The sequence below is a fragment of the Tachysurus fulvidraco genome, chromosome 23 (assembly GCF_022655615.1).
Source record: "Tachysurus fulvidraco isolate hzauxx_2018 chromosome 23, HZAU_PFXX_2.0, whole genome shotgun sequence".
NCBI classification, from domain to species: domain Eukaryota; kingdom Metazoa; phylum Chordata; class Actinopteri; order Siluriformes; family Bagridae; genus Tachysurus; species Tachysurus fulvidraco.
In genome coordinates, this window is record NC_062540.1 from 4,471,637 (window position 1) to 4,493,132 (window position 21,496).

General features: G+C 38.1%; 1 protein-coding gene across 1 annotated transcript in view; it reads right to left on the minus strand.

Moving 5' to 3' along the window:
- The window catches only part of syt6a (synaptotagmin VIa), a 64,756-nt gene extending 44,450 nt beyond the window's left edge, over nt 1-20,306 (minus strand). The window contains exon 1 of the mRNA XM_027144561.2: nt 19,987-20,306. Within this exon, the coding sequence (XP_027000362.1) occupies nt 19,987-20,140 (154 nt within the window). The 5' untranslated portion in view covers nt 20,141-20,306. The remainder of the gene's footprint in view (nt 1-19,986) is intronic.
- Between the last annotated feature and the right edge of the window lie 1,190 nt (nt 20,307-21,496).

Sequence of the window (21,496 nt, forward strand, 5' to 3'; positions counted from 1 at the left end):
ACACACCCCAAACCTTCATTTATTTATTTTTTTGTTTTGAGAAAAAAAGAGTCTCCAGTGTAGGAAACAAAGAAAAGAAAGAAAGAAAGAAAGAAAGAAAGAAAGAAAGAAAGAAAGAAAGAAAGAAAGAAAGAAAGAAAGAAAGAAAGAAAGGAAGGGAGGAAGGAAGGAAGGAAGGAAGGAAGGAAGGAAGGAAGGAAGGAGGGCGGACTTCTTTATTTGTCTTTCTTCATTCATCCGGCTCCTACCTCCCGCCCTCCCCTCCCTCCCTCCCTCGCAATCCATCAAGAAGAAGAAAGAAAGAATTTATGACTATCTATCTATCTATCTATCTATCTATCTATCTATCTATCTATCTATCTATCTATCTATCTATCTATCTATCTATCTATCTATTCTAGATGTTTTTAATATGAAACTGTGAACAGGATAAAACTCTTAAGGACGTTATGTCCGGAAAATATTAGGACTAAACAGTAACAAACAGAAAAATATTCATCTTTAGGGAATTAATTTCTTCATATTGGTTCACATCACTCTGGTCTGCTATTGATTATTTTCCTTGAGCCACACATCCTGTCATGTTTTATTCATAACTTTTACAAGATATTTAAATGTCTAAGGTACAAGTCTCCATTTTATATATAGTTTCTGTTTTAATTTTTTTTCTTTTACATTTTTAACATTTTCTGTTGTGTATATAAAAAAATATCGGATATCTCCATTAAAATTCAATCGTTTATTTAATCATAAAAGTCATTACGGAAATGACAGAATAATGCCTCTGGTCTAAATCATAAAGAGAACGAATCTTGTGAAATCGAGCTGGCTTAAATAGCTAACTTAGTGTATCAGTAGGATTGTAACCGTCACAATATTATCTAGTATAGTATGCACTGTAATGTACGGTAGTAAAGACAGAGACAAAGTCCAGCATAGAAATGTGTAGGAAATATGTACTGTACTGTAAGCGTAGGCGAGACAATCATTAGTCAGTTTCTTTGGCCTGTGGGTACAAGCTATTTTTGAGATGGGTGGTGTGGGATACGACGGTGTAAAAAGGGGAGAGGGGAAAAAAGAGAGTGTGTTGGATGAGAGGCATGACGGATGATGGACTGGGCTTCTAGAGTAAAAGTATGTATTTGTTTTTAATGACCCTACAGTTTACTACTGTAGCATACATGCCAGTTCATGGTTTATGTATGAAAGTATAAATAAATAAATAAAATAGTATACGTCATGGGAGGCTACTCTACAGAGCTGGAGACTTTTACATTTTTCATTCTTAATATTTCTTTTGAATAATTTAGATACAGATTTTCAGAGTTCCTCTGAGACCAGAACTTATGGCACAGATGAGCTATGACGTGCCCAGAAATTACATACAGTACAATGAAGCACGGGTCTTTCTGAGCACGAAACATGATTTAGTAAAATAAAGTGTTGTATGAAAAATGCATAAAGATTATGTACTACACAACCCACAAAGGAAAAAAATCCTTCATTTGCAACATCATGCCCAAAATACCTGTGTATGAATTGTCTTAAAGTCTTCCTATTGAAAATCCAATATGTTGGCAACATGTGTACCGAGAAGAGATGCTGATGTGAATATGTATGAAGTGTACCGGCAAATTTCATTGTAAAGCATCGTGTCATACATGCCTGAGCGTCTTCTTTTCCTCTTCTTAATGAATCATGTATCGATACCCCTGTGACCTTGGGCTCTCTAAGCACTGAAGCAGCTCTTTCTGCAGCTGAAGAATCTTAAAGAGGTTCAAAGACAGAGAGAGTCAAGGTTTTTGTTCTACAGGGATTGGTCTGGAGAGAATCTCAATCGAATTCAACACAGTTATTCAAATGGGCCTTTGTGGAGGCTCAGTGCCTGCAGAAATCCATTATAACTCAGGGTGAAATGTAAGGAAGCACATGTAGTCTTATTAGAGTACAGTATCTTACTTTAACAGTGTTTTTTCATTCATTCATTCATTCATTCATTCATTCATTCATTCATTTTCTACCGCTTATCCGAACTTCTCGGGTCACGGGGAGCCTGTGCCTATCTCAGGCGTCATCGGGCATCAAGGCAGGATACACCCTGGACGGAGTGCCAACCCATCGCAGGGCACACACACACTCTCATTAACAGTGTTTTTTCTTTAAATATAATTAAATCACATAAAATATTTCATTTGGTGCTATTTATTTGGATCACCATTACAAATGAAAGGCAATGCAGTAAAAACTAAAGCATAAAAAAGCTAAAGTCATGATCCAATCAAAATAAAGCAATTACTTCCCAAAAGTCACTTCAGGTTCAAATGTTTAATCAACAGCACCAATTTCTAAGACATTACAGAATTGCCTGTTTTGTTAAATATGTCTAATGCCACTACAGAGTATAGGTAACACTCAGGATAATATTTAAGGGGCATCTTTGCTAGACAGCTACTGTAGAAACAGCTACAGTACAGCAAGCAACAAAGACTTCCTAGAGATATATGAGACCGCTAGGGACAGAAACGCTTGTAGACCATGGAGGTGGATTTAAACCGCTGTTGCGGCGGTCAGTATCCATCATTCAGGTCTCCATCATTGAATATTTGATAGCTTTAACAGGAAGGAATTACTGTATTACTCTATAATGAATTCAGAAATTAAATCGATTTATCAGTTGCTCAAAAGCTCCAGGTTACACAACTCCACTTGAAAATACTCAGTTGTAGAAAGGAAATGATTTATAATCACACTATCAGGTGTCACCTACTGTAGATGAGGATGGATTTCCTCTTGAGTCTGGTTTCTCTCAAGGTTTCTCTCAAGGTTTCTCTTTCTCGTCTCAGGGAGTGTATCCTTGCCACATTTAGCTCACGCTTGCTCATTAACGAATAAATAAATGTCATTTTAAACTTTGTGAAGCCGATTTAAGGCAATGTCCGATGTTAAAATAAAAAACCAAAGTGACCATTGTCATTCAACCAGGCAACCAAAGACATTTCTGTTTAAAAAACCAAATGTGCAGCTGTAAACAACAAAAGGTAACAAATAAACAGCACACTAGACAGAAAAAGTAATCAACCAAAGGTATACACCAGTATAAGTCAAAGTTACACACAAAATGTCATTCACATGGCTGTATTGCAATTGTAAAACATACAACAGTTAGAAACGACAACAAGTAAACATAACAGACAGCACCATAGACAGTACAGACAAAACTATACACATACACCAGGACATACACGAGAGAAATATTGCATGTCAGTTCACAAACAATGAAGTTGTATAGAATTTAATTACTGAAAAGCGCATTTGGCTAACTAGCCAGCTAGCATTACCTTTGTTCATATAATGTTGATAATGTTGATATAATGTTGTATAGCTCACTTTGTTAGTTAATATCATTGTAGGACATCCAGTCAGTGTGATTTGTACTGTACGCTCTCTACTACTGAGTTTCCGAATACAGTTACAGGGCTGTCAAGTGTCACGCATTTCGGTCTTTTGTCACGCTGTCTCGCCACACATTGTATTTCTCACGCAGAAAAAACTTATCATATATTTAATAAGCCGCAACGCCCAAAATGTATCAGTCTGCACGGCTGTCTCTATGGAACCGGGCAGGAATCAAGCGCGTCTCAGTTCGTAGTCGAGCCTGACACTTATTAGCCAATCAAAATAAGAGGCTACACAACAGCCAATCAGAAAATGACACTATCTGGGAAAGATTTAACACATAACAACCAATGAAAAAAAATGGGGTTGTGGGGGTGGTGGTGTGTGGATATGTCACGCTTGCCTGTCTTCAAAACTTGAGAGCCCTGCAGTTAATCCAGACCTCTCAGAGATGACTGAGGATGCACTGAAGAAGAGCATTAGTGTGAAGATGACAAAAATACAGGTTCATATTAGTATATAACACCCTTGAAGTGGACTATTCCAAGATCTTCATCCTTCTCAGCATCCTGAAAGTGTTTAGCTCCTTTCACACCCATAATAATCCCATGTCCTTTACCATTACCACACAATACCACTAATAAACACTTCTGCTCTCCTTCAACCCATTTCTCCTGATTTGATACCACAAGTAATCATTTACGCTATTTGTTCCTCTTGATCTAATAAAGCAAAGCTCTTTTTCTGTAAAAGATTACACTGTGGATGACACAACACACGCTGGAAGAAAATTGTGCTAATCTGCCGTGGCACAAAAACTGTGCTGCTGTTATTCTCGCTGAAATTATCCACAGAGTATCTTTTTTTTATGTCATCTTAAATTACCGTAGCTGTTGTACAGACCTCTGTATTTTTTTTTAACAAGCATAAAGTAAGTCACAAACAAGCACTGAAATAAAATAGTGATGAAATAAAATAATGATGCTTTGTCCCAGCTGGCACAGATGAATAATTAATGATTGCACACTGATCTAATGTTTATCTAAGCCCTTTGGCAGTGGTAACATTTCCAGTGTTGCCTCCTTCACGCTCTACACAGGTTTTCACACGTTTCAGCTTTTAATATAAAACCGGTTTGATCCAAAGTATACTCGTTTGGTTTCTATTATATTTTTCGGTGTGTAGTTTTTCCTAGCACAGCTTTTAAGTGAAACTTAATATTTCAATTTTTTTATGCTAACCTCACACTTTTTTCAGTTATTGTTTCAATAAAGAGAGAGCGACAGTCAGCAGAGAGACAGAGCAGAGAGATATTTAACCAGGTTTACTTTAAATAGCTCTAGCACACCAATATTTGAATATTTATCTGCTTTACACCATATGGGAAAATAAACAATCATAGAATAGTGGTTAAAATTTGGACTTCTGTTCAAAAGGATGTGAGCTTGAATTCCAGGGCCACCAAGCTGCCACTTCTGGGCCCCTAAGCAAGGCCCTTAACGTTCAATTGTTCAGCTGTATAAATGAGATAAATGATAAATAAGTCGCTCTGGATAAGGACATCCACCAAACGTTTTAAATGTAAAATATAAATGATGATCACATGAAGCAATTAATTAATTGTATTTTAAATCAATAAAAAAAAAAAAAAAACAATAAATAAATAAATAAATATTTGCAAAAATAATAATAATAATAATAATAAATGTCATAAATGAAGTTTATTTTTTCTTTCTAATTAATTCTTTTTTATTCGTTCATTGCTTTGTGTGGACCTTTACAATGATTAATATGTCTAGTAAAACATTATTACAAATTTATTACCGGAAAAGCAATGTTTTATATGTTTGGGCACTGAACACAAAATGTCATTACAGAAAGCCAATCTATTTGTCTGCAAAACTGAACCATCACATTACGCAAAATCAAACATAATCGTTTTAGGGAGGCAATTACAGCACAGGATTTTCTGTTTGTTTTGCCCTAGAAACAATTCATACTGTACCAGGCAGACAACATGAGCAAATTATTCACTTTTCTCTCCGCTTCTCAAACCTGCTTAATATTCAACACATGACCCATGCTCACTTGCTTCAGCACAGAGGTTTTTAATGGGCCGAGCATTTACTCTGTAATTTCCACACTGAACATTAAGCATTTTCTAATTATGTGTTTTTGCACATTGAACTTTGATGTGTAGGTGCCAAGAGGTGAACCTGAGGTGGAGTAATCTCAGTTCAGTCCTGACTACATGCACGGAGAACATTTGGAAAACATGTGTATGCGACAAATAAAATTTTATTTAATCTGATTTGATTTTGTTAAGTTAAATGTTGTTCATCTGCCTTTTAAAATGTCTGCCTGGTTACTGAACCAAATTTTAAACCATCTACCAAAAGCATTTTTTTATTTGCACGTCCAAAGATCACAGTGTAGAGATACTTAAGCTAGCTAATCCACCAACTAGCATCATTTTAGCGTTTGAAAATCCAATAATGAGGCCATTCCATTTGCCGTAACCCGACCGACCCTGTCAATTTAGGACCGACTCAATTTTTTTTAAGTCTTGCCACTTGTAAATTTGCGTTAAGACCGAGCAATTTTTTTTTACTCTTCAAACAACTAATACAAAAGCACTAAAATAATATTAACGGGTTCGGGCATCATAATACATCTAAAAAATTCATTTAAACAGCTCGACACCGCTTTAACTTGGCACGAAGTTCTGGAAAAACTGTGTCCAGCATCGAAATGAGGTTTGCAATGATGCGCACGAAGGCACGGGTTGAAGACCCAGTCAGTGACGTCACGATATGCTAATTTGTTTAAAGTCATACCTACTGTAGGTAAGTGCTTTTTTTGCATTGCTGTGCTTTTTTTACATTGAAAAATATAGACCTACCTACCAACCACTTTATTTTTTTTTACTGTTACTGCAAACCAAAATATTTTTAAGGATGGCCTGAACGTGAAACTAGCAATTGTAGCCATGATGATACTATAGATCCTGTATTTATTTTCAGTAAATCAAGGCCACAGCCAGATAAATGCAGATGTTGAATTGGTCCAGTCATCACCAGTACTAGCATTAGCACCTCATATAATCTCCTGGCAACAACCTAGTTTCAACAACCTAGCTATACATTTGGTAACATCAAAATAAAAGAAATGATCATTCACAGCATATACAGTAGAAAAAAGTCAGTAGATTTATACCCAAGCTATATATTTTAGAATCTGAGTCAATCAAACATTTTCTGTCAATCAAGCAAGAAATACAATGGGGAAAAAATGTATATTTAGTATTTTATTCACAGAACGTGAGGATTAATATGAGATGTACATGCACTGTTCTTTTTTTTAATACAAGCAGAAAAATTTATTTCAGCTTTAAAATCAGCTTAAACAGATTTGAGACCGGAAACACTAGATCATCGAGCTGAACTGGTCAGACCTCTCGAAATGATTACATACAGCTTACCGAGCAACTCAGCACTATGAGTTGGCATTGTGAATTTTGCATGATGAGTGCGTGGTCTGTCTGATTAGGAGAACGAATGCAGACCTTATCATCTCTCAAACAAATTGAAGTGCTTGCTTCCTGTAAAAGCATACAATGAGAGCAAACTCACAGAGCATGACGTGTGTTCACGAGTTCGTCCGCTGTCACACGATGAGTAATAGCTGCAAAGTGAGTTTGACACTTTCGGCACTTTCAACCACAGAAACGCAAAACTAAATAAAAACAGTGTGTATTACAAACAGTGAAATACTTAAAACATGTTCGACTTGATATTTTCTCACAATATTATGAAAGTCCTGCACAGGATTAAAAGTAATTTGATTTAATAGCTCATTATTTCAAGTAATTATCTCACTATTTCTAGTTAATAACTCATTACTTCCTATGTCGTTTTCCAGATGTTGCTTTAGAGGAATTCAGTTTGCACTCATTTATGTCTAATGATTAGTAAAACACTTCAATGCATTCTGGACAATGTTTTGATTTTCGACACATAAATTGATGAAATTGTATAAAATATGATCAGATAACACAATGCTGTTTATTATTTTAATAAAGTATCACTAACAGCACCGTCTGAACATTCACTGAAATCATATAAACATGTATAAATTATAAATTGATTATGTTGATATATCTTTTTTTTTTTCATATAAATCTACATGCAGTTGCTTATACTGTATACATAAAGTGCAGCTTCATTACTCGGAATAAATGAACATGTCAAAAATCATTATATTTTCTGCTGATTAAGCAGTGCATTCATTTCACATTAACTAACTGCTGATCTATATTGAATTACAAATTACACATAAACAACGAAGTTTTTAAACATCTGATTTAATATCTCCATCTGGGAGAAGGTACGGAACGATCGTTATTTGGTCTACAGATAATCCAGGGGAATCATTTCTACCATAAAGCTGTCAGTTACTGTTACTGTACTGCATCAATACTCATTTTAACACTGCATATGCTAACTGTTTATATAGTACCACACATGTGACATGTGTTATGACTCAGCCCGGACTGTTATGACTGGCCACGTGCATTTGTTTGTTTATGTTCCTCGTCACATGTCTGCCCTGCCCTCGTCTGTTCCTCCCTGTTTCCACACCCGCTCCTAATTGTATCTGATTGTCCTTTGTATTTAAGTGTGCCACGTTGCCGATGGCAGCGTGGAATCTACTGTTGTCCTGTCCTGTCTTCAGTCTGTGTCCTGTTTTGTGTTCCCTTTGTTATTAAACCCTGTTTTGTTTTGCTATCCTGCGTTTGGGTCCGCTTCCTTACCCTGCGTCATGACAACATGTAAAACCCCTGAGGTCATGTTGTTACAGGAAAATAACCAGCTAGCTTGCTCCATGAAACTAGCTAGTTCCTGTTATACCGACTGTAAGCAGCTGTTCCTTCACCAGCCTCTCTTTATATTCTTAATAATGACAAGGCAAAAACCAGGAATTGGGGGGGGGGGGGGGGACATTTTTAGACAATATTTTTAGCACATTAATATAAAGCTGTGATCTGAACTGCTGAAAACATTTACAGAACAACAAACAGACCCTTCTGACCAATCAGACACGAGTATTCAACAGTGCTGCATCAATACGCACCTTATTGTTATTAATGAATGCTGTCATTTTTAAAGTTTTTAGGCTGGATAGGTTTTGTGTTATCGTATTTTATGGGTTTTGAGGCACATTCAAGAATTCTGAATTATAAATAAACTAGTCTTAGTCGAATATTCCCTGTAATTATTAAGGGAAAAAAGATGCATATGTATTTACTTTGTTGGCAGTCTGCAGTGTGTAATTTCAGGCACATTTGGAATGGACTAACATTAGTCCGTCTTCCATGTGAAGTATTTATTAGCCATAGAGCTCCTGTGAGGTCACACTAGGCAATCAAAATTAAATTGGGTCCATAGTTTTGTGTATATAGTTCAAGTGGATGTGAGTACTGGAGCAGCTGCAAGGGCTCCAATCGTGAACTAGCAGTCAGTTATCTATAAACACTCAGACTTGATGAAGAGGCTCATCTTCTGATTTTATAGTTCGAGAACGGGTAATTGAATTTAACCGAATCAAGACCTTCTCAATTATCTGACATTGTGTATGAAAACAAGTCTAATATTTTAACCACTAGTGTGCAAATTAGAAAAATGCATCGACAGAAGCAACTTAAACACAACAGGAACACCATAAACTTAGAGGTGTTATACTTGAATGGTAATTATGGGAAAACTCCATGGGATGATATGATGAAGAAACCTTGAGAGGAAACAGAATCAGGAGGGAACCTCATGCCCGTTTGAGTGACACTGGATAGTAAATAATGTAAATGCAAATAATGTCCTTTCTACAAAGGTTTTTTAGTCAAGAATAATTGTGTAACCAAGAGCTCCTGAGGAATTAACAGGTCGGAGCATCTTCCGAGTTCACCACAGACCCAACACTAATTCCTTCCTGCTGAAGTCTTCAAACCATGCTCTCAGACTTTCAGCTCTTCTTTTTCTTACTGCTATGATCTTATAGAATTATTCTAAAGCCACTGCTGTCTGCTGAAGCCCTGATACATCCTGACGTAGCTTCCATTTGTTTTCATCTCTTGTGCGCTGCCATCTCAGCTGTGCTCGTTTGAAAGACATATCCCCTAAGGGGACTCCAAATGGCACTTTCATAGAAAACACAGCTTCCTGAACACAACAGATTCCAGGAAATTGGAGTATAACGCTGCTAACAATGTTAAATTGCCACTGGGGCAGATGCATTTTCAGTGCTGTAAAACACTACATTTTAACCTCACGTAAGCCAGGAAGATTATTTTTTAAGAGAATTTATTACAAAACATTGGATCTCATCTGCATTACGGTGATGTTGTATTAATCATAATAAATCTCTAAACATTATTGAATAAACTCTTACTTGGCGCTGTGTGTGAATCATAGTGACAGTTTGCTTGTATATAAATGTATGGGGTGATATTGAAGATTGATCAATGCGGGAATTTTAAGCTTTTGTCCGTAGTGTGTGAGTGAATGCGAGTGTGTGTGCCCTGTGATGGGTTGGCACTCCGTCCAGGGTGTATCCTGCCTTGATGCCCAATGACGCCTGAGATAGGTAGTTCCGAGGTAGGTTCGGATAAGCGATAGAAAATGATAGAAAATGAATTTGCCACAAGTATGATATCAGTCAGTGTCTGATCAAAACTTCCTTATCCTTATCAAAATCCTAAAGAATTGCAGAAAGGTCTACTTTAAACTGGAATGAAAAAAAGACAAAACCTTCCAAAGAAAATGTTAGACACCCACTTAAATCCAATAGACATAATGACTAGAAACAGGAAACAGGTGTGTTAGGTGTGCTTAAGTGAATAAGATGAATGTGAAGTTGTGCTGGATCCAGAGCATATTGCAGAGAGCTGGCTCCTGGATTAGCAATGGAGCTGGATGTGACAGTGAGCTGTGGAGGTTTACGTGTAGACAAATGTGTATTTCTTTTCAAATCATATCCGTTTAACCGAATGTACCACAGACAAATTTTAATTAAGTTGCAGAAACATCTCAAGGATATTCTAGAAATTAAATACACTTAAGATCTATTGCAAGTGTCATAACAGGCACTCGGTGTACTTATGTAATTGTGAGATTTCCAATTGTGTAGTTTTAATACATTCACAAAACTTTGCGAAAACCGTTTTTTTTCTTTCTTCTTGTTCACGATAATATGGAAATGGGGTGAAGGAGTTTGAATACTTTCTAAATTAAATGTAATTAAATTAATATAATAGCTATTACAGCTAACAGAGTTCAGATCTTAAAAGGTTTTTTGTATAAGCCCTTCCAAGGAGTTTAACTGCTGATTGTTGTATAAATGTCAGCCCCGTGCATGGCCTTAAGGTAGCAGTCACATTTGCTTCTAATTTTATTGCAGTGCTCTTAGACAATCAGTGCAGAAGGTGTTGCTAATGCCACTGACTCCTTCATTGCCCCTGTCAAGCAATTACCCTCAAGCTTTTGTAAAGCTCTGGGTCGTGCACTAGGGAGCACTGAATTCAACACAGACGGCATAATGTGTTTTTCTATTGTATTGTACTGCTCTTTCCTAGAAGTAACTCATAGTGTATTTGGGTGCTGAACTCTTAATGGCATTCTGAGGAAATTGTAAGCCATTTTAAATGTCTTGTAGTTCCATGCAACCTCTCTTCATCTTGTCTCGAAAATACATCGGTTTGGGTTCACTTCTCTGAAGGCATATACAGTATAATTGTGGCAAAACCAACAAGCTGGACCTTGGGGACTTGAGAATTGTCTTTAAAAAAAAGTGATGTTATTCCCTTGGTACCACATAGCCTGGGGAAAATGACTAAGGTGTTAAGGAGTAGCAAGCTAAGGGACAATTTAGGCAGTAAACAGGCTGGTTCTGCTGACAAAGCTGACAAGATTATCACAGGCAAGCAAGTCAGGCCTGAACAAGTGATTGTGTGGCGTCTAATTCTTCACAAGCTCATGCAAATCCGATTAAATAAAGCTTTTGTCCTTTGATAGATCCTCCCCTGGCTGGCCACCAACTCTGCTTTTACTCAGTCTAATCCTTGACTCAATAGAAGAATGTATCAATCCACAGCTTACCTAACATGATGATCTGCATGTGGCATAGCACCACAGATAAATTATGCATACTGCCTAAATGTTATTTCCTGGGCTTGCTGGTATAAATGCACTAGCGAGGCTAAGCTCTTCCTGTCTTTCCAAATTAAAAAGACTTAATTATAAAGTCTCATGGTTGGCATCCACATCAAATTATTTGGCTTAACAAGATATTACTTAGGATGTTCTGGAAACACCCATGGCGTTCAGAAGCAATGCTGGGGATGATTTCTTTCTAGAACATACTGTTGATTCATGCAGCCTTTCTGTAATAGTTCAACTATTACACTGAGTGAAACACCCTTGTATTTCAGCTGATATTTTTCTATGCAGCAACCTCCAATGATTCTTATTCTGCCATTGACGAAACCATGATATTATTTTGTAACAATGCTTAATAGTTTCATCATCAAGCCTTTCTTACATTCTCAGACTTCAGCCTCAACACAGGGTCGACACAGTGTCATGGGGAACCTGGAGTCTATGCCAGGAGACTTGGGGCACAAGGGAGTGGACACCCTGGACAGGGTGCCAAGTCATCGCCACACACTCACACACACTTTCACAGACTATAGACATTTTAAATCTACCTATCAGCCTACAACACATGTCACTGGACTGGGGGAAGAAAATGGAGTACCCAAAGCACCAGGAACAAACCCCCAACCTCAGAGGTACAAGGCAAAACTTATCAGTTACTAAAATTTCCATGATCAGGTTCAAAAATACACTAGGAAAAAGCTTTCATCTAGCACAATAAATGTTTTTTGTTTGGTGCTACAGTAGATGCTACTGCTGACACTAGGTTCACATTTTATCTATTCATGGAACCGTATTCTCATTCACTACAGCACCAATCGAGCAAGAATTGACCTTGTAATATTTAACAGAAGAGTGGGTGGTTCTGATAAAACAGTGAGAGCTACTAAAGATGACCTCCAGATCAAAATGCTCGGACCATCCAATTTAGACTGCGGAAATGTGAGAGGATGCGTCAGGACCTCTGATGGTCTATTATCATATACAATAAGACAATGTGTGCATGTGCTATCAAGTTTACTCTATTTCTTAGCTTGTTATCCTGTGTTCTTAATATTTAATATATTAATAACCATTTATACTCCTGATGTTTATCTCACGGTGTTGTGCATTATCATTCTGCTGGAACTGTAGCTTTGTAACTTCATTGACTCTTACACTTCACATCCCAGCCACTTTATTTTGAGCACTGTTCAGGAAGGTCGGCATGAATTCTTCATTGGCACAAGATGTTGTAAATATTCCTTTGAGATTCTGGTCCATGTTGACATGACTGTATGAGAAAATTGCTGCAGATTTGTCAGCTGCACATTCATGCTGTGAATCTTTTGTTCTAGCACATCCCAAAGGTGTTCTGTGAGATTCAGGTGACTGTGAAAAAACCTCACTTTGTTTTTTTTTTTTTTATTTGCAGTTTGTGGTATGGTGTTATGTCATGCTGGAGGTAGCCATTATAAGATATAGTCAAGTCAAGAAGCTTTTATTGTCATTTCAACCATATTTCTGTTCTTTTAAAGGCAGGGTGTCCGATTTTTGAAAGCCAATGTCGACATTTGAAATCACCAAAACAAACAAACTAACCCAAATGAGTCCCACCCCTGTATTATAGCTCCGCTCACACATACATACGTAACCCAGGCAACTAATGGAAAGAAATGTGTCTTTATCATAGCTGAAGGGAAGAACAATACGATTGCAGATAAACAAACAAGCAAAAATGACACACAAGCATAATCATGTAAAGGACAAAGGCATATATTAGTTCTGTGTAACAAAGCAAAACCAACGTTACTCACCTATCGAGAAGGAGAAAAGCCCCTCGGCGTCTTAAGTAAAGTCGGCCACATATTCACAGATTGGAGTTTCCCGAGTCAGTAACTCCTGAGCTAAACGCTGTTACTATACAAAACGCGGTTGTAGCTGCCTCTCTACATTACTGCGATAGAAAAGAGGTGTTATTTGTGTAGTAACAGCGTTTAGCTCAGGAGTTATTGACTCGGGAAACTCCAACCTGTGAATATGTGGCCAACTTCCTGCTCCTTCAGTTCTCTTCAACGTTGGAAAGCTGATCCTATATTAACACGTCCTACTTCTTGTCTTATCGTAAGCCTTTCTTCTCTTTCTTTCTCTGTTTTTAATCTCCATGTCAATGTTAAAACCGCTTTCTTCTAATGTCACACATGCGCACTGAACACTCTCTCTGCTGAGATTGACAAGCCCCACCCCTTTCTGCTCATTGGTTACACGTTTGTTTTGATTTTTGTTTATTATTAGGCCCGACTCAGTTTTCTGAAGCATTTCTCAAAAATCGGAGACCCTGCCTTTAAGACCCTAAAGCTACATGTAAAATAACACAGAATTAAGTGCTACAAAGTCAAATAAATTGCTTGTGTGCAAACTTGTGAAAATGGTGCAAGACAAGACACGATGCAAATATAATAAATATTGTGCACAGATTAACAGAAAACAAGATTTCTGCTCACCAGGTTATTTAAGTTCCTGCCAGCTCAAACCAGTCTCTCAGGAAACATCAAGAAACTGAACGAAAAGATTTCTGTAATTTCTCAAAAATAAGACAATGTTTCATTCCCAGTCTGACACGAACAACCATGCCATTGACCCTGGGATTAAATTTTCCCCATTCCAATGTTTGATGTGAACATTAACTGCCATTTTGACTGGTACCGGCATTGTGCTACTGTCACATGATTGGCTGATTAGACAGATAGATACTGTAGTTGCACGAAATGGCAACTATCCTAATAAATTCCTAATAAATTGGCCAACAAGCTGCATGTTCTGTAGTTCTATTTTCAGAGCCTATGTGTTATTATTGTTTGATATTTTGCCCAACTGCTAGGTCAAAAAAACATTATTATTCCATTTTTGGCTTTTGCACATTTCCATGAAAGATGTGTTCCATTTTAAAGGCTCTTATTTGCACCCTTTTTCCACAGGGCAGAATGACCCATTTGTCCGCCTCTGCTTTTTTATCTGATGTTTCATACTGGACTGCTGTTTGCTACGGACCTCTCTTTAAGGATCCAGGCTCATGGAGGTAGGTCGGTTTAGCCGTTCGTTCGCACGAAGCATACCGTATGCTTGAATATCAGTGAGTCAGTTAACGTGTTCTTGATCAAGCGTAGCATGTACTTAAATCATTCAAATTGGTTCTCAGCCATCTCTCTCCTGACAGAGCTCTGCTTCGTCCCGCCTTGTTCTCCCAGGCACACAACAGTAACAATTACACCGGAGTCACTGAGACACATAATAATCATGCAAATTAGCCTTTTCTGCTTCTGCATTTGGTTTGCCGTCACCGGTGCCAGAACCACAACTGGGTGTTAGTGTGCAGATTGGCTACCATCCAGCTCTTCCACTTATTGTCAAAGAAGAAAGCACTGATCATGCATATATTATAGAAAGCTTTTTCTTTCTGTTTTTGATGTTTACCTTTAATGCACATCTGCTTGCTGTCCGTTTGTTATGGGAAGCAGCAGACGCCAAGAATCGAATGAATCATCTTGCCATGCTAATATCCTCCAGCAGCGAAAATTTTGTCGTAATAAAAGCTACCAGGAGCCAGAAATATCATGAGAAATGGACTAATAAAAGCTAGGGTTGTAAGCATAGGCTTCACCTGCAATTAGCCATCAATGACTTTATGTCTTAGTGTTTATTTCTAAAAGATTAGATGGTGTCCGTCTGGGTTGTGTTTCTGATAATGATCAAACGGTTTTATTTTAATATCTCCAGCACAAATGCATCATCTGTAGATCTGTATCTACAGATTATTAATGGTCGTGTTTGTTAACACTCGTTCCCAGCATGTGGTTTTTCTACCCGACTAATCCAAGTTTTTTTATATCTCGAACCAGGCCTGAGATGATGCTTTGTTTAAAAATGCATTCATCTTTTAAAGTCGGTCTTGCATTTAAAAGCCAGACTATGAATATTGACAGGTGTCATGAGAAACAAAGACAGTATAATACAATGTACAGCCAAAAGGGAATGACACTGACAGCTAAAAATAGTGAATAATGTTTATTTTTTTCGGTGTTTATAACCCCACAAAGCATTTACAGAGTCTTTTTAACCAAGCCAATGTAAACAACCAAACCAGTTGAGACATTTTAACAGTGTTCTTTTTTTTATCATCTTGCCTGGGTTTATTTATTTATTTTGCACAGTATTGAATACATCTGTTTCCCAGCAAAGAACACAGTGACTGCTATGACCGTTCTTTCCAATACTGACAGCTAGCGAGCTGCTTATGTGCAGAAAATCTCAGCTACAAAGCATGAAGCCTCAGTTCCTGGTGTGTGCCAGTTCCTTTGATAGTCCTCAGTCTGTTTTGGAGTGACACCCAGTGTTTGTCCAAGTAGTCGGATATAAAACCGGGATCCTTTGTCACATTGCCCAGAAGGTTCTCACGTCCAATAGTGTATTTTTGTATTACCAAAAAAAGTCTATCATCATCAGAGTTCACAAATTCCTCTGGCTGATATACTGTCTGTAGATGCTGTGTGTAACCAGATACAAATACATTGTCCAGAAATAAGTACAGATAGATTAAAGACTATTCTTTATTGTTTGTTTATTGCTAGATTGGATCACAGGTCATCTGGCTCATAGTAGACATTGGATCTAGCAGCACGCATTAAAAACAAGCACAAGTAAGCGGTCAGATATGAAGCTTGATATAAATGGTGACCATTAAATTAGGCAAGTAGTTTGTCTGTACTGTATTTTTGGGATTTAAATTCATTAGAACTTACATAAACAGTACAAAGAGAAATACACACTGCATGACTGGGACTAAAGACAGAAGTACTGTGCACATCTGTACTTGTGAGTAAATATGAATCGGAGTGATCTAGCTGAGGTTGAGGAACTGTCGGAGCCAGAATACACATGCTGTGACATTCAACATGCTGACAGTGTTGGGATTTTGACCTCTGTGTTTTTTACCCAGTGTTTTCCATTGTTCCTGGGGGCATTGTGGTATGATTCAGAAACAAATCCTCCAATGTAGGCCATTCTCATATATATATATATATATATATATATATATATATATATATATATATATATATATATATATATATATACACACACACATGTTCTTAGTACATTAAACAAACCATTTTTGACCAACTCACTGTGTCAAACCTTTATGGGAAAAATTAAAAAAACGAACATATACCAGTTTTAGGAGTATTAAAAATAACCTACACAAATTCATTTTGGAGTCCTGGAGTTCTACAATTACTGTGTGTGTGACTTGTATACGATCATATACAAAGTAAAGTCAATTTATTCCATACTACTCTGGCCTTGGGACACAAAAACTCATTAAAGTCTCCACACATGTGTAAACTAATGTCTGATCACGATTCAGCCAAGAGTACAGGACAGTCATAACAAATAATCAGAAAATGGTGCTTGGAAACTATAACTCTCCCAGCTCTGTGTGTTAACAATTTAATACCCCTAAAACTGAACAGGTTTTTAAATGAACTGGGTATATCAATTTCCCTTCACTCCCAGTAATACAGCAGCTATTTTTATGTGTGACAAGGAGGCCAGAGAAGCTCAGAGCTGTCAGATGTGTGTTTAGCCTCTGCCTCAGAAGGCATTTTCGTCAAATATGAGCACAGCTGACACAGGCAGTTAGTCACACAGCAACACTGCCCTAAGCAGTGGAAAAAGTTCTGGACTGCCGGATAAAATGTGCTACACCACTGCGCTCCAGTGTGAGCTCATTGAACAACACAGTTACAGTATCTTCCTGATACATAAAAATAGACCATTATAATGAGCTATTGGTTACCTACAAATTGGTTACCCAATGTTTTATGATATAGTCGTAATGTTTGTAGCTTTTTTCTTCTTTTTTTTTTTTTAAATCCAATTTCTAGCCAAACTACATGGGAAACTTGTCCAGACATATTGGCTATTGTAAAAGATGGATCTCAGTCTTTGCATGGAGAATAATGTCACGTATTTCTGATTTGCAGCACCTGCAGTATCTACAATATGTCTTTGTATCGTCTCCCTGTAAAGACGTTATCTGCTCCGTAATCCCCCTTTTCCCTCTCGCAATTTTGCAAAATGTTTTACAATAGAAATCTTCTGTAGGTTGTAGTTACACTCGTGCACTATGTTTGCGGAAATTGATCGGATTTATTTGAGCTCAAGCAATAAACACACCTTCGAATTGTATTCATAATAAAACAAAACCTTTATGGTTTCTAAGCTTGAAAAAAAAACCTGTATGGTTCATTAGAGTGTCCTAAAGAGTTCTTTGGTTTTGCCATTGAACTAATTCTGTGAAGATCCACTGAGATAAAACTCTGAAGGGTGCCAACAGTTTTGGCCACCTTTTGATGCTTAACCATTACTGGGACATTCATATCGATAAATAAGACTCGTTTCAAATCTCATAAATAAGGTTTGCTTCATGAGGGGGCTTCAAAAGATAACTTATAATTCCCTTTCTAATCATCTTTAAGCATCTTTTTTTTACTATTAGCTTTCTCCAAGGAGATTGTACAATGTCAAGATAACTGATTCTCTCATCTGCATTGCCTCAGAGGTCTAACACTGCTCGTCAATGTCAAAATGTCTGAGATCGCTCAAATCAAAGATGCCGGGCTTTACTCTGCACAGAGACCTTGCATGAATTCCAACACAATGCTTTGGTAAGATGTTGATAACGAGTTTTAGAATAGAAATGTTAAATGTCAAACAACTTTTGGACCTTGTTATTACTAAAACCCTGCGATCTATGAAAAAGCCATTGTTCCCCTTTTCATAAATACTGTATATGATATCGGAATAAGTTTCTACTAAAGATTTGCTACAGAAGCTGTGCTCAGTCTATTATGATACTTTACTGGATCTGTATCCAGTTGACCAATACGTTACAGGATCTATACGGTAGATCGTTTCCCTTTTATAAAGGTTTCCATTAAAGTCACTTTAGGAAGTCCATTCATTCATTTCATACCGCTTATCCGAACTTCTCGGGTCACTGGGAGCCTGTGCCTATCTCAAGCGTCATCGGGCATCGAGGCAGGATACACCCTGGACGGAGTGCCAACCCATCGCAGGGCACACACACACTCTCATTCACTCACACACTCACACACTACGGACAATTTTCCAGAGATGCCAATCAACCTACCATGCATGTCTTTGGACCGGGGGAGGAAACCAGAGTAGCCGGAGGAAACCCCCGAGGCACGGGGAGAACATGCAAACTCCGCGCACACAAGGCGGAGGTGGGAATCAAACCCCCAACCCTGGAGGTGTGAGGCAAAGTGCTAACCACTAAGCCACCGTGCCCCCACTTTAGGAAGTTATTAATCCAAATTCATTCAAAAAACCTTTGAGGAACTTTTGGCTGTCAGCATGTTAATAATGTGTTAATGCCACACATTACCATTGTATGGTATTTTAATATACATGTTTATAGTCCCAGATAAATGAATTAAATGGATAGTTTGGATAGATTAAATGGGGAAGTAGCAGCTCATAATTTAAGGTGTAAGATTTTGAGTTTGAACCCCAGGACCATCAAGCTGCCACTGCTGGGCCCTTGAGCAAAGCCCCTTAATAACCCTCAATTGCTCAGTTGTATAAATGAAATAAACGTGGATATGTCATAATGTTAAATGTCATGAATGTAACACATCCCTAGTCTGATCCTGTGCTCTTTGTGTGGTATCACAGGTTGTCTTTGTGGCAGTCTTCTCACCTCCCTGAAAACTTGTGCATAGTGACATGCAATAAATTCATGTCTCATCCAGGATGCATTTACACCCTGAGCCCAGTGTTCCCAGGATTGGCTCTAGATCCACCAAGACCCTTACGAGGATAAACCGGTGCTTGCTCAGGTTCTATGATGCAAAGAACAGCCAGCTTTTTAAATTCCGGGGCTCGTTTTAGTAACCTTTATTTTCTGGAGGTAACATATTATGTTAATAAACATCAGAAATCGTGTCCACATGATCTGATTGTAATGTAAACGGTAGAGAGGTTCTATGATGAGAAATTCTGCAGAGATTTTAGGGATCACGATTGCAGCCATGACAGAACTAATTGTCCTGAAACACTTTACAGCAAAGTGTCTACAGAACAGCATGCTGGATAATATTTTACAGCCAAAGCTTTAAAACTTGTGAGCTCTTAAAGACAACTAAACGATTTTCCAAAATGTGATCGTAATTAACAACATAAAAAATAGAATGACATTTAATTCCATGGCATCTCTGGTTTAATTCGATGGCATCCTGTATCAATGTAAAATAAAATAAAGTGCTTCTCGATGAATACGTGTTAAATTACACGACAGCAGAAGATTAAAAATGTAGTTTACCGGGTTGGTTGAGGCTGTAGTCTTGGTTGGTGATAAGGAGAAACTCCTCGCAGGTCTTGTGTTCTAACAGAGGGCTCTCGTTCATGCAGAGGTCGGTTATGAGGGCCACCGCCTTCTCACACACCATGTCATGCTCCTTCCCGAAGGCGCTCATGCTCCTAGACGCATCCTCAGTGTGACGGCGTGACAGGCTCCTCCGGAGGGATCGGCACACGCGTACTCGCCGAGCTGCACCCTTTTGTCCACATGAATACTGTGCTGTCTCTCAAGAGTATGTCTCTGAGTGTGTGCGTCAGAACATCTTCAGCACAGAGATATGTGTGTCAGTGCTTGTGTGTGTGTGTGTGGGAATAAGTGTGTGAGTGAGTGAATACAATAAGTATATGTGCGCAAATGTGTGGGCTTAATGATTCATTTGTGCCCTCGGGTGTCCCAGAAGCAAGGATTGTTGCATCACATTAAAATCTGGAGCTCTGCAATGGGGGGACGCAACAGATGAGCCCAGCAGTGCGATGAAGTCTGTGCTGTGTGTATGTGTGTGTGTGTGTGTGTGTGTGGGTGCCCCCGTCGTTCTGCCCTCCCTTTGCTATGTAATGAAAAACTCTTGTCTCTTCTCTTCTCTCTGCTCTTCTTCTCACCAGTGGGTTTATTTTTCTCAGGTCCACTTGTCCCTCTGGTGCACACATCTCTCTTGGAACTCGTTCCTCAGGGCTTTGCACCCTATAACCCTATAACTACCTGCTTTATGAGCGAATATATATACATATATCTGTTTGCCAAATAACATAATTGCTGTTATCTGCCGATTTATTGTCACTAAGCAGCTGTGGCTTGTTCGAGTGGCTGTTGGTTAATGGCAGACTAATAGAAATCGCACATCTGTTTGCAAACATGCTTCGTCTCATTTAACGTGGACGTGATTTAAAGGCGAAATCCAGCTTTTTTTTTTCCTGTGAAGACGTTCTTTTTTTTTTACAAGAAGACTTTCTAACAGAAATCCCCCTGTGCTGAGAAAATAACAAATCAAGGGTGAATTGTTACAGAAGACAAGAGTCATCAGCTAATTTCCTAGCAACATTTAGACAACGTTAATCTAGAATAGAGGTATTTTTATAAATTGATATGAGATGAGAGAGAAACTAAGGCTTGGAAACGCAAGATAACTGTCAATAAGATTCTGCACTGAAACAAAGAAACAGGATGGAAAATAGACAAATTAATCGATGCGCAACATGGAACAGCTGAACACATTAGGGTAATAATCCAATAATAAGGCAGGGGGGCAGAGCCTGGACTGAAACCAAAACAAAAGACAGAGAGACATAACATCCACAAAAGACCGTCCTGAACTCAAACCCAAACAAATCAGCGCAGCACCCTGACCTTTCTTTATACATCGAACTAATGGCTGTTCACCTCCCGCAGTTCAGTAGCAGTTGAAGGAAGGTTTCGGACTGAAACCACATTATCTCTTGAGTCATGCATGGGTTTTTTTTCACGGTAGTGCCAT